The sequence below is a fragment of the Cyprinodon variegatus genome, unplaced genomic scaffold, assembly GCF_000732505.1.
Source record: "Cyprinodon variegatus isolate N-32 unplaced genomic scaffold, C_variegatus-1.0 Scaffold604, whole genome shotgun sequence".
Taxonomy (NCBI): Eukaryota; Metazoa; Chordata; class Actinopteri; order Cyprinodontiformes; family Cyprinodontidae; genus Cyprinodon; species Cyprinodon variegatus.
Window position 1 is genome coordinate 237,787 of NW_015151057.1, and position 14,203 is coordinate 251,989.

At 39.5% G+C, this 14,203-nt stretch overlaps 1 protein-coding gene across 5 annotated transcripts in view; it reads right to left on the reverse strand.

Moving 5' to 3' along the window:
- The window catches only part of LOC107096177 (pericentrin-like), a 41,165-nt gene extending 27,013 nt beyond the window's left edge, over positions 1–14,152 (reverse strand). For 3 of the 5 annotated variants that reach the window (XM_015392715.1, XM_015392713.1, XM_015392712.1), the window contains exons 1-20: positions 13,965–14,152; positions 8,988–9,164; positions 8,499–8,642; positions 7,698–7,847; positions 6,735–7,612; positions 6,294–6,650; positions 5,362–5,731; positions 4,815–5,231; positions 4,513–4,728; positions 4,333–4,428; positions 4,077–4,220; positions 3,645–3,894; positions 3,483–3,562; positions 2,503–2,791; positions 2,093–2,193; positions 1,818–1,929; positions 1,521–1,647; positions 342–461; positions 196–262; positions 12–116 (exon numbers count right to left, since the gene is read on the reverse strand). In XM_015392715.1, coding sequence (XP_015248201.1) covers positions 12–116; positions 196–262; positions 342–461; positions 1,521–1,647; positions 1,818–1,929; positions 2,093–2,193; positions 2,503–2,791; positions 3,483–3,562; positions 3,645–3,894; positions 4,077–4,220; positions 4,333–4,428; positions 4,513–4,728; positions 4,815–5,231; positions 5,362–5,731; positions 6,294–6,650; positions 6,735–7,612; positions 7,698–7,847; positions 8,499–8,642; positions 8,988–9,164; positions 13,965–14,012 — 4,248 coding nt within the window. In that variant the 5' untranslated portion in view covers positions 14,013–14,152. Of the gene's footprint in view, positions 1–11; positions 117–195; positions 263–341; positions 462–1,520; positions 1,648–1,817; positions 1,930–2,092; positions 2,194–2,502; positions 2,792–3,482; positions 3,563–3,644; positions 3,895–4,076; positions 4,221–4,332; positions 4,429–4,512; positions 4,729–4,814; positions 5,232–5,361; positions 5,732–6,293; positions 6,651–6,734; positions 7,613–7,697; positions 7,848–8,498; positions 8,643–8,987; positions 9,165–12,376; positions 12,403–13,964 lie in introns of those variants that run through there. The other 2 variants (XM_015392717.1, XM_015392716.1) reach the window with 2 other exon arrangements.
- Between the last annotated feature and the right edge of the window lie 51 nt (positions 14,153–14,203).

Below are 14,203 nucleotides of genomic sequence, written 5' to 3' on the forward strand. Positions count from 1 at the left end.
TGGTCCCTGACCTGCTGCAGCTCATCTTTATAAGAAAGAGCCAAAGAAGATTCTAGCTGGGAAAGGTCCTTTGCATGTTTCTCCTCCAGCTCAAGTCTCAAGCTCTCCAGGAATTCCTGCATCAGACAAAATCAACAAAATAACGCATCTTGCAAGTGAAATATTAAAGCATGAGTCTTCAAAATGTAGTCTTACAGTGTGACCAGTAGGTCCGTCTTTTACATCCTTGTCCTTGGCCAGATCGTGATGCACGCCACTGAAACTGAGACCAAAGAAATTAATTGCAGGCATTTCATAACTGCACAGAGGGCATCCTCCTATACAAAGGCTAGCAAACATACCAGTCATCTGCAGTTTTCATTACAGATTCCTCTAAGGCACTTTCCACTAGCCTCAGCTGGAGCAGAGCTATTTCCTCTTTGTAGGTCTCCTCTGAGGCGTGCAACCGCTTCTCGAAATACCTAAAGAAGCATGATGACAGCATCCCTGTTAGTAAAATCAATCTAACTATAAAGAAGGCATGAGCTGTTGTCTGTATTAAGATATAACAATGCTTAAAAAAGGCTAAAAATATTGGAGGATTTATTATATAGCAATATTTGTCAAAAAAAAAAAAAGTTTTTTTATTATTATTTGTCGCTAGAACCAGATTTTTACAGTTTTACATTTCAGTCTTTGAAATCAACTATAATTAATGAAAGGTTAATTATTATCTAGAAGTTATGTATGGGCTTTGTGTACGAGTCTTAAATTTCTATGTATCTAAATTTCAAATAATCCCCCTACAGAATGGATTCTGAAATGTGATGAACTGTCCCTTCCTTTGTGAAAAGACATGGTTGTTGTTTTTGAAATGCATGTCAAAGAAGGAAAGAATCTAAAACATCTTTCCATAGCCCCCCTAATAAAGGCTGGCCAAGAGTAAAACCAGATGGTTACAGATTTTAAAGAGAAAATTTAGTCTACATGAACTTGACACATATAGAGTAGATGAATCATTTAAATGGATATGTACTTTTTCTTAAAATGCCTTGCCCTCCATTTTACTTTTGCATAAATTATCAAAAAGGCATAAATAAAGCAAAACCCCCAAAACAGGTTTCTGGATTAAATGCATGCTGGGATGGGGAGACACATTTACTTCCTCTGATGTTGGTTTTACTGATTTTAAATTCAGAATGTTGGGGATCTGTTGAAAAATATTTAGGTTTAATAAAAAAAAATAAAATAAAAAAAAGGCAGTTGCATTTTCTTGCACTTGTTAAACAGACAAGACTACTTTTAATGGTGCTGCTGTTTGATGTGCCTAATCAAGAAGGAAGGAGAATGATACACTCTGACTCATTTGAAACTATATTTAATTAATTTTACTGCTTCCAAAAGATTTCAAAACTTTTATAATATTTAAGCAAGGTTCTAACCTGCATCACCTAAGATCAGCTCAATTTTTAGTTGACTTTTCTTGTGCAAGTATTGATACTGATTAGTGTTAGCCCCAGTGTGTGTTTATGTTCTCATACTTCCTGAGGTTTTCCAGCTCAGTCTCATGCAGCTCTTTGATTTCTTGTTTCTGCTCACTGAATTCCGTCTTAAGACGCTCGATGTCATCGACCTGAGATGTGCGTGCCATGAGCTGCTCCTTCAGCTCTGGAAGATCACAACACAGACAGAAGAGTCTTTAAACTGTACAGGTAGCACAAACACTGGTTTTAAAATGTGCTAAAAATGTTTATAGTAGGGTTACAGGGAAGAATAACAAGGCAAATGGAAAATTAAAACACGGTCCTGCAGATGTCAGGTTGCTATAATGATCTTACCTCCCAGCTCTTGACGGCTAGCTCTCATATTTTCCAGCTGGGTCCACAGCTGACCTACTTCTTCTTCTGAGCTCTTTTTAAGCAAGACTTTCTCTTCCTGAAGATGCGAAACCTGAAATGGAGCACAAACTTATTTTTATATTAAAAGATAAGCCAGATTATTTGAATGCAGATTTAGATGGCTAAGACTGGCAGACCTTAGGACAATCAAGTTGTGTTATTAAGATTAGAAATGAAATGCAACTCGAGCTTAAATCCCTAGAAAGTAAACAGACCTCCAGCTGCAGTTGTCGCTCTTTTTCCTCAAGGTGGCGTACTTGCTGCTCTTTCTCCTGCAGGGCTGTCTCCTGACGAGAAACCAACTCCTGCAAAGAACCTAAGAATTCCCAAAAAAATAAATTTATTTTGGTGTGATGGAGAAAAAACCCCCAAAAAGACCAAATCATACCACAATGAAAGAAAATAAAAAGAATTCTGTTTGTCTGTTATCATCTGTTCACATCCGTACTTTAATAGAGGGGTTACATTTAACATTTTTCTACAAGAATTGAAGCAATATGAATTTCATTTAGTTGGGAATTACAAAAATAATTTAGGTGAATAGGTGAATGTGGTGTAAAGGCGCTCTGGATTCCCGCGACTTAAGGCGCTACCCGATTACAGGCCATAGTTTGACAGAACTTACCGGCAGCAGCCTCTTTGTCGGCCCAGGCTTGTTTCAGGTCTTCCTCTAGTTTCTGAACCTGCTCCTTACTGGAAGTTTGCTGCTCTTCTAGAGCGGCCTTGGTCTCATGCAGTTCAGACTGGGTCTCAGACAGAGCAGCTCTGGCATCTACAAGAGCTCTGCTTGTTTCTGTCAGGGAGGCCTGGGTGTTGATCAGCTCTGTCTGGGCAGCATTGAGACGGTTTTGAATCTCTGACAGAGACCTTTGGCTGCTTGTTTCAGCTTCTGCCTCCCACTGTGCCTTTAGAGCCTAAAAATAAAAAGAACCTTACTAGCGTTTAAATAAAAGAAACAATGAGTGATATTTGCATGTCTTAAATGTTACAGCTTCAGTGAATCCTAGTTTTTGATGAACAAAAAAGCAGCACATAATTGTGAAATTCAAACTTCAAAATCCTAGCTCGCATATGTTTTCCAATCACTCTACATTAATAAACCTGCATAAAGTTTTGGACAACTAAATGCTCCCAAACATGACCTATAATAGGCTAATTCAATCAGACTACATTGGTTTACAATTAGAGTTTCTGTAGAGAGAAGCATGGGTAAGTAAGCATCATGTTGGTATACTTTTCTTCAGAACGAAGCTAAATAAAAGTAAGTAAAAAAACAAGCAAAGATTGTTTGGAAATGCAGAAGATTTGGAACTGCGGGAGGGATTTACAATTCTGCTGGAGATAAATACAGCTAGAGCTTCAGTGGTTTACAGCTCAGCATTCTCAGCATAGGACACATCAGTTTGTACATGTAAAGATGGTAGAGACCTAAGGTGAAAGATCTTTAGCCGTACTAACAAGTGAAGGCTTTTGTAGCCTAAATGTGCACCACACGTCTTGAACACTATGTAATTTCCAAGTCACAAAAATGTGTTTTCTGTTGTTCTGCTACATCAAGTCACAAAAAGATATTTGTTTACAAAGCACAAAAATCAAACGCGTCACCTCTATTTCTTTATCTCGTTTCTCCTCCATTGAAGCTCTCTCCTGATCAAAACGAGTCTCCCATTGCTGCTTCAACTCATCTAAACATTCAGAAAAACATTCAAAAATAAATCCCTGAATGAAAACATTGACAGAGAGGTGTTTTAGTTTGTATATACGTACCCATCTCTAGTTGGTGCTGCTTCTGCAGCCTGTCTTGTTGTTCCTGATTCTCTTGTTTGAGCTTTTCCAGGTCCGACTCATGCTGGGCTTGAAGAATAGCCCTTTCCTGGGTGAACGTCTCCTTCATGGAGGCTTTGAGCTTACTGATTACTTCAGCTTGCTGTTCGCTTGCTTGTGAAGCCTCCAGCTGAGATGTGTAAACGGTGGTCAGGCTCACACGTAGAGCTTCAAGTTCCAAAGTCTTCTGGGCCTGAAAACAGTTTGTACAGCTTAGAGGAAATAGCAGTACTACCTACTGAATGTTCAAGAGACTTGAGCACCATTTGTAGTTTTTACAAGTTGCTCAAAAGCCATATTAAACCAAGCTTTAAAATGTATGAAATTTAAATCTATATAGCTTTTTCAAGTGAAATTGTAGATTATAAAATCTACCTGAACCTCCTGCATCTCAGCCTGGTGGGCAGCTTCAAAGCTCTCCCTCAGCTCCAGGGACACCTCTGTCCTTAGCTGTTCAAGCTCCTGGTTGTGTTTGGCTGTCAGCTCTGACATCATTCTCTCATGCTCCCTCTCAGTCACCTAATAAAAATAAATAAATAAATAAATAAATAAAAGAACGATAAAAAGTCAAATTTGTGCCAGGAGAAAAAGAAAATGTGATTTTGGATGAGCCAGAACAACTGACAGATACCTCTTTGATGAAGCTGATCTGTCGCTTGTGCTCTTCCTCCATACTGACGCGCTGCTTCAGCAGCTCTGTCTCCAGGTGATCATTCAGTTCAGAAATCTAGATCATTTAGAAAGAAATAATGACCTTATAGAAGGTTCGGAATCCCAATCTGAAGACATTAATTCGGTTTGTATATCTTACCTCCTGCTGATGTTTCTCAATCAGGTTACGTACTTCCTGCTCATGAGAAGCTTTAAGTCTTGCTGTAGCTTCCTCCACAGCCAGGATTTGCTTTTCAAGGAGAACCTTCACCTCCTCTTCCTTCTCCTTCACTTTTTCCACCAGCAAACGTTTGGAATCAATGAGCTTTTCCTTCTCCTGCCTCTCCTCCTCCCATTTTTCCTTCTCTTCAGCCAACTGTTCGATTAAATTGTGCATCATATCAATAAACACAGAAAAAAAGTGACTCAAAGGAAAAATAAATGTTAATGCACACATCTAACCTCTGCCTCCTTAGATTTAATGATGTTTTCAAACTGTTCCAGTTCCTTCTCCAGGACCTGTTCCATCTTTTTTATCTGTTCGTCCATCTGCTGTTCTTTCTTCTTCTCCTCCTCCCTCTGTTTCACAGACTGAGCCTGGGCCTCTTCCAAACAGGCCAGGTTTTCTCTCAGAGTGTGAATTTGCCCTTCCAACTCCCTTTTCTCTCTCTCAGCAGAGTCTAGACGGTCCTGGCTCTTCAGCAGCTCTTGCTGCAGATTGTTGGCTTTAGCTTGGAGCTCCAGAAACTGAGTCCGAGTCATTTCCAGCTCTTCTGACACAGCATTGAGCTTAGGTGTCTCCTGGCTAAGGAGGGTCAATGTAGCTTTCTGTTCCTTCGTTGTTTCCTCTAGTTCTGATATCAGATGGTCACCATCGGCCTTGAGATAGGAAGCAAACAAGACTACATTTAATTCACAGAAATTTAATACACAGCAGTCTGCTTTACCTTGAAATCATAAGCATATTGGTATTCTTAATGAATCTGGGATGCCTTCTGCAGTGACATACCAGTGATGTTTGGATCTGGGTATCAGTCGGGTCAGAAAGGTCTTTGGTAGAATCTGCAGGCTTAGTCTCCATCTGCAGCTCCTCTTGGCTTTGAGGAAGCAAAAGTGAAACCTCTACCTGCTTCTCCTCATTAATTTCCCCTACAGATTCATCTGCATACTCTGATAAATTGGCAGTAAATTGAATAAGGGGGGTTTCAGAAGTTTGTCCAGTTTCATTTCCCCATTCTTCCATTAAAACGTCTTTGTCGTCACAGTTATCCTGTTTATGAGCTTTTAGGTTCATCTCCTCCTCAACAAGTCTTCGCCTCTCCCGCTCTTCTTCGAGTTCACCCAGAGCTTCCTGCAGTTCCTCCGTTACCAGGGCCCACCTGAACAAATTGGGTTATTTCAAAAAGCTTAATACATTCAGAGTTTAATAAACGGGTATAAATGGATTAGATCAGCTTTTTCTTCTCTACACATTTATCTTGGCACAAATTGACTCTCTGAATAAAAAAGCACGTCTTGTCAGGTCACAACCACATTGTAATATCATGATTTAAAGGACATAATGGTAAAATGGATGAAAAATTACAGTTTTTAAAAACTAAATCTCAACGGCCTGTTAAAATTTTTTTTTTAGGTTAATCCTGGAGAAAAAAAAAAAAAACCCACAAAGTTGGACGTTAAGAATAAAACATTCAATCAGAGGCAAAAGGAGGAACTTATACAAGGAGCTGATGTGTGATGAATGAATGTGAATCTAGGAAACCTTTTTTTTTGTAAAATAAACAGTACATCACTGTCTTTTCCACTTCACAATCATGCTCTACTTCACTTTAGTCAAACAAGTTCAAATAGTCAGAATGCTTGTTAGACAGTGTGCAGAGTTCTTAACATACTTCCATCTTTTATGAGCTTAGATACACAAAACAAATCACTTTCCATTACCTGCTCCGTGCCTCCTCCAACTCCTCTGCACTCTTCCGGACTTCCTCTCTCAACACCCCCAAGTCGCGCTCCTTCAGAGCTAGCTCCTCACGGAGCTCCCCACACTGCTGACTCAGCAGCTGTTTTTCCAAGTCAATCTCCTCTAACTGCTGCTGCTCGGACAACTGACTCCACTCCATGTCACCTGCAGTTGAGCTGTGAGGCCACAGAGAGACTAAAAGTTCACTGGAATGGCCGACCTCTGGGGCGCTGTGCTGTGAGCCGCTGATGTTCTGAATATTGTCGTTCTGTTCACAGATGCGGTTTGAAATGGACAGCAGGGGCTGATCACCGAAGACTTCACTGTTGAGCTCAAAGCTGTTCAGATAAATAAAGAGAAAAGTTTAGTGCCATCACGCATAAAAACAACAACTAACAAGAAAACTCCAGAAATTTAATCACCTGCAGTCTGCAGATAGGTCCAGCTGACTAGGTTGGTCCAAAAGTTCACCTACCACTGAAGACTGGGAGTGTGCAGGGGGTATGGAGGACAAGTATCGATCCATCAGAATATCTCCTTGTAGAGATGTATCCAGATCTCTCTCATCAGGACCAGCTTCCAGATTGGCTTCAGCAATAAAAGCAGCTTTGGTTTGGTTTTCTCTGTTCTTAGAAGCTTTGAGTCCTTCCACCTCTTCCTCTCTGCGCTTTAGTTCCCTTTCACTCTTATCTAACAGCTGCCTAACATGATCAACCTCCTCTCTGAGCATTTTCATCTCATCTTCAAGTCTCTTATTTACTTCCTCTAGAGTCTGAGAACAAAAAGCTGGGCTTTCATTTTTAAAATCAGACCTTCTCTCTGAGTCTTCTGCCTCTTGCAGCTTTTTTCTCAGCTCCAGTATTTCTATGTTTAGCTTCTCCTTCTCCTCCTTGTACTGCTGCATGACAAGGCACTGGTTTTGGGCTTGGCTTAACTGTGTCTGGAGGTTTTGGAGTTCTTTTTGCTCCTCTTCCCTCCCTTGCTTCTCCTCCTCCAACAGTGAAAGCACAAGTTGGTTTTTCTCCATCTCCGATTCTAGTTCGGCACAGATACGCTGATTGTTCTTCCTCTCTTCTTCCAGCTCTAACATCAGATTGTGTATAGCAGTGTCCACCACAGTCTCAGTGCTGAAGCCTTCAGGGCTCTGCTGGGAGCCATGACCTGCATTCTCTGATCCCTCTGATATTCCCTCTGTAGGCCTGATATTTGTAGTTTTGGAAGAAAGGTCATGGTGGTGCTCTGCAACACCAAAGGCTTCAGCCCCCGAGTGACCTTTTATCCGCAGGAACTCCACACTAGTCTGTTGGGGAAAAAAAAAAATACATGAATCTTTGGAAGGTTAAAAATAACTGGATGTTAAAGTTCTGCCACTGTGAAGTTCCTACCTGCTGGAGCTGTTTCTGCAGAGCCTGTATCTGTCCAGCAAGAGACTGAGCCTCCAGCTGCACCTGGTCTCTACTTGCAAGGGCGTCCTGCAGGTTATGGCTGAGCTTGGCAATTATTTCATTTCGCTTTTCAACAGCCTGCTGCAAGAGCTGCAAACACAGAGTTCATACAACTTTAGAATGGACAAATTTCTCTATTGCACAGATGCACTGTGTCTTTATTGCACTGTGCATCTGGGGTAAACAGTGTTTGCTTCTAGTTACCATAAGCCTGAATAGAATATTTGAATATGATCAAACTTACTGTTATAACCAAAGCCATTCACACCCAATTTAAACTTAGTGTTAAAGTAATTTTATTAACATGTCTCCTCTGAATAGAAGATATTTTTTTAAATGGTGAAGCCATTCTCTTTTGAGTATAACCTTCTCATTTCTAGTCAGAAAGAAACTTATTTTCTTCGGTGTCAATAATTTCAGGCTTAAACCTATCAGGAAAAAAAATTTATTTTTAACATATAAATCCTATAAATAAGAAATAGATCCTATAAAGCACTACCTCTGAGGAGGGCTGTGAACTCAAAGCACAGTGTTCCAGATGTGCAGGTTGAATAGCATGAGTGAATATATGAACAAACAGACGCTTCATGAAGGTGGGAAAGGAAATTAATCTGTAAAATACGATCTCCATTCCCACACTTGCTGTCTAGTTATATTCAAACAGTAGTGTTATTTCCAGACCTGGAAATTATCTATATAACTTTAAAAGCTGAACTTTTAGCATCTTGCTGTCTGCAATACCTTGAGTTGCTCTTTGCCAGTGAGTGTAGCTAGTTCCTCTTCTCTAAGGTCTTCCACAGGGGAAAGGCTTCGGTCCGGAGAGGAGAAGGACTCCTCTTGTTGGTCACATTGCTGATTTTCTGATTGCTCAGAGTGTGAGCCCCCCTTTATAAAAATAAACATGAGAAAAAAATAAAAAAAACATTCATAGATCACATAAATTATGTGCTAACCAACACCTGATGTAGACTGAACAGAAACAGAAGACTAAACAACAAGGAAGGAAAAAAAAAAAAAGCAAATGATGCTTCAGCTGAACCTGGTCAGGTTGCTATGACAACAGGCCCTACGGGTAATGCAATGGTTAGTGACCCAGTTCTCTAAAGTGTATGTTCAGACAGAACCATGAACAGCATGTGAAGGAACAGAAAGACCAGACGATGGATAAACTTGTGTGATGTGCAGGAAATAATTTTATAAAAATTATTAACCAGTTCTACCCCATCATACCTCACAGCTGGTCCTGCTTTCTAGCGCTGTAGCGCCGGCTGACGGCGGCGGGGCTTCTACCCAACGGTCTTGCGTCGAGCAGTCATTCTTCGGGACAGTCTGGCCCTTCCCCTTCTGCGTCTTTTTCGTCGCCCCCGCACCGTTGCTTTTCGCCCGCTTCTTTCTGAAACTAGCAAGCTGCGCAGGAAGGACAACGAGAGGTAGACGGATACATAGGTCAGGAGTACAGAGCACCACCAAACAACTAGCATGGTAAAACTCAAGAGTGAAAAAAAAGACACAAAACACCACCAAAAAAAAAACCAAACTCAGTCTAGATTTGAACTAAATCAGAGCATTGTAATTTTAGACATTCAGTGTTCAGAGTTGAGCTTAAAATGTTTATAGAAAAGAAAGAGAGCCCATTTTCAAGGATCTGAAACAAAGCAAGGAAAAAAGTCAGCGGATCAAGAAGAAATCCCAAACTTGCACCAGTAATAGAGAACAGTATAATCTGCTGAGACAGCCAAGTAATAATGTGAGTATGCTAAAAATGTTTCAATCTCCGGAGAACTGAACCTCCCCCATGAGCTGAGGAGGATTTAATGAGTCAGAAAAATCTCAGCAGATCAGAAACAGAGCACTGTAAGACAAAATAAAAAAAAGTACAGTTACTCTGCAGTTTTTCCTTTGGCTAAACTTTTAAGAACATATTCCAGTCTTCTCTGAAACTCCTTAAGATAGATCTCCATAATGAAAAGCACTATTTCAGATTAAGCCATGTTATTTCTGCAGGATCATTTTTGCTGTAAATTCTCTTCAATCCACTTCTTATTTCCAACACAGGCTCCATCCTATCTGCCATCTCTCTCACAGCCATCTCTTCCTTTAGCAGATTAAATCAGATCACCACAACAGCCTCTGGCCATGCTGTGCAGCAGTAACTTAAAGTGGACTGATGACATATTTTCTTGCAGACGGGTCAGAGTTGCCCTTTTCCTCCCTTATAGGATCAGTTGTTTCATGGTCCTGATGTAGATCCTGGCAGCCTGCTGAACCCTCCAAACTAGATCACCATCCAGAGCACAGAGAGCTGCAAACTCCTCAAAGATGATGGCATACGTCTAGACCAAGGATAGAGGGTGGAGACTGGGAGATGCATTCACACGGAGAGGAGGAGACAAAGCTCCATGTGTGGTGAGCTGCATCAGAGTGTGCGTGCTCAAGTCAATCTGAGATTACACGCTCGCTGGAGACCTACTTGTTGCTCTGTGCAATGAGTCACATACATGATGCATGATTTCACTGCATGCGTGTCAGGGCTTCAGTTGGCCAAAAACCACATAGTATGTTTTGTTTTTTATTTCCCATGTACCAATAATCAGATTCAAATGTTCAGGTTCCCCCCCCCAAGCCTCATTTTGATCTAATGTAATTCAATACTAGCAAGTTGGTTTGATGTTAATTCATTAATCAGTTGAAATCCCAGCCACCTTCCAGCCATATTGATATTTAGTGTTTCTACCTGCCACAGAATATCAGATCTCAAAAAGACATCAGGCAGATGAGTTTTGTTTAGCCCAAGGCCACTTCAGCACCGCTGAGAGTCTGACTAAGCAGCTAGCTGGAGTCTCTCTCCACTAAATATAACCAACTATAAACAATGCCACTAAAACATGCATTGACACTGACTTAAAGGAGGTCCAGTCCTTCCACGAATCCTTATTTGTGTTCAATCTTTGCACATGCAGCTCTTCCAATGTGGTGACGTGAGAAAATTTTGAACAACTGACAGCAAAGCATTACCATAGCAACACCCCCTGTGTGAAACACCAGCATAACAAAGCTCCTGTAAGCTTTTAGAGCCACTGCCCCATCTGATGGCTTTCAACAAGCATTGCAGTGGTTAATAAAGAGAGGCTTCACATCACAAAAGTGGAAGCTATCATATAATTTAGCAGAAAAGGATAAAATGTCAAACCAGAAAGGCAAAGTAAACCTTCTGCATGGTCGAAGTATTCACTAATATGTGATGGCAATTAATCTCCAGAGCATAAACCTAAGACTGTTTTTGCTAAATTAATTAATCATTTAGATTGTGTGCGTCTACTAAATCATAACAAGCATTTTACTTTAACCGGGCTGTCCCGATCCAATATCAGAAAATCGGTCCGATAGTGATCAAAAACTGAATATCTGAAGAGATCGACCAGCCTCTAAAATCCCTGATATCAGAAAGCTTATAGCAAAACCGCCCTTATATTTAAAATGAACGTAACTCTTTGGTAAGTAAGTAATGGGTCAGTTGTTCTCATACCTGATGTTAGGTATGGTTCTCTGAAAGAAATACCACTTGCTAAAGCCTTTATTTGAATCATTCCACATTATAAAATAAGTACTAAAAGCATGTATGATTTATGTTGATATCGTATTAGGTCACTATCGGTATAATCTTAATACTCAAAGCTGCAAAATCTGTACCATTTCATAAACGAAAAAAAATTGTATTGGGACACCCCTAAATTTAACTAGTTAAATTCATTTTCATGAGAATTCAGAATATATGTCCAAGTAACCCTGCTGCTGCACACTGAGAGCCAGCAGAGAGAGAGATCTTACTTTTTCCATATGTTTTAAATACAGACAATGGTGGCTGTTTCATGAATCTGTAATTTATTTTTCTTTATTTTGAACTGAAATTACATTCAATGAAGAGCATCGCAAGCAGCAGTGTGGAAATTAAAGGAAAGCCACCCGCCACTCTCAAAAAGCAAAAGATAACAGTCCGAGTCATAATAGCAATATTTTGATTTTGTTAACATCAATTAGACTGGTTTGCCAGGATTAGATGGCTTATTTGTATCAGAGCAACAATAAGCCATGATAATACACCTACTGGCTACCTGGGAAGAATGTCTGACTGTTAGAACAGCCAAAATTAGCTTGTTAGACTTATCACTCTAGAAAGAAGCAGAATTCTTCCAAATTTGGAAGGTTTTTGTCTGGGTGATCAGCCAAGTCTCTGGGAAACCACTAAAATTATGCACCAGCAACAATTTAAAAAATAAAGCTACCGGTAGTTTGAACGGCAATCAATTTGGGAGTAGTGGTCAAGCAAATATGCATATTTTGCATGGGGTTCTTTATAGATGTATATGTGCAGCAGACTACCTACCCCCCCTCATTTTGGGTAAAAATGAATAAATAATGAACAATAATATTACACTTCAATTTTGCAAAATTATCTGAAACCATAGCTTTCCCCCCTCAAAATCATAATGAACTTCCCAACAGGATTAGAGTGTCAGGCCACCACCCAAGAAAAATAATAACCAGAAATCCATGGAATCATGTAATCAGAGTCAGCACAAAGAAAACAGCCTCAGCTAGTCCCCACTCTCAGTACTTACCGGCTGGCTTCGAGGCATGTCGGGTAAGGTCTGTTATAAGAAATCAATAATATATCAACGAGTTATTTAAGTTTTTTGGAAAGATTGCACCTGATATAAATGTTATTCTGCATTTTAAGCTAATCATTTGCATTGTTGGCAACATTTCCCAAATGTTGCAAAGAGAATATTATATCAATAAGCTGGCCCGAGAAAAAGAATCTGCTCAAAATGATTTTTTGACAATATAGTTATTTTTCATAGAGGAACAGACTATTCATTATTAAAAAGAAGAGTAACGCTGTTGTGGCATAATAGCATCAAATAATATACTAACCAATGTCTAACATATCAAATAAACATTTTAAAAATGATCTCCCTATGCATGGGAATTTGTACAATTTAAAGAAAAGAACCAAAGGGATAAAAAACATAAAACCACACCCATTTCCCCAAGCAAGGTTTGGAGGCAATATTTGCTTCAAACTTTGGTTGCATGGACTTTCACTGTCTTTTTAAGCTCAAACAGGACATAGATGTGGGGAAGAGTGGTGAGAACATTGCAATGACTGAAGGGAAGGGGCAGAGCAAAGCAAATAATGAACAAGCCATAGCCCTAAACAAAAATTTATTGGTCTGTCAAATGTCAATATAACACCATCAACACCTCTGACCTTTAGTGTTTACACTCATCTTAAACACCTCTGCAGTTAAACACATCCTGTTGATGGTGGTAGTTAAAAGTCAGACTGTTTGTGTTCAGATGATTAAGCTGACCAGGCTTTAACACATTGAATCCAGTTGACAACTCTTGAGATTTCTCTGATGGAGACGCTGAGATTAATCAAGAGTCTGTTTGAATAGTTCACTGCTAGACCATGGGCATGCATTGCAAAGATATCACATAGTAACTAATACTGAACCTTCAAACTGATTTTCAAGGTGAACAAAAGATTGGCCTCAGCACCACTAGTTAATAAAACACTGGTAACCTTAAACAATAGAAACACATTTTAAGACTTCTTGATCAACCAAATAAACAGAGAATAGCAGAACAACAGAAGCTTGAAAGGTACTTTCAAGTTATTACCTTAAATTTCTTGTCCTTAATTGCAAAACAAAAACATTTAGTCGGCCAAGAAGCTCAATTAAAAAGAGTTTTATGTAAAATATCATCTATTTGAAAATAAACTTAATCTTAAGTCTTTTTAAAGTTAAAGGCAGAAAAGCAGGTTTATATCGGATCAATATTATCAGTCATAACAAGTATTAACTTATAAATAACGTTAAATGTCCATGCAAATTACTGATGAACTTTAAGCTATGAATTATTAACTTAATTAGACCAATCGAAAAAAAGATATCCGTTTGTTTTCAGAGGAGTATGATAGCAGATTCTACTTAATAGCCGTTAGCTAACTAATTATTTGTTTGTTAACTTATATGTATAAAAAACACCTGCATCTATACGGCTTGTATTTACCAATGAGGGGATATAAAATACGATTAAAGTTAAATAATTCAGAGGTGGGTGTAGTAAGCTGTGAACAGACGCAAGGTTATGACAAAAGAGTTGGCTAACTGCTAGCATCACACGTTAGCAACAAACCTTGGCTCTCCCAGCTTCTAACTTCTTTTGCCGTTCAGCTTCATCCATAGCTTGTTAATAAGGTCAGTGCCAGTCTAGGCATCCGTCCTAGCACCGGAGGGTAAAGGCACTGCACTTTAAATGGATACGTAGTAAGTTTTCATAAAAATGTTTGAGACTAACTAACTGTCAACAGACAACATTCAGTATGGCCGCCAAGTGGGTTAGACTCCGCCCTTAACCAGTTTTCTTCAACGTAC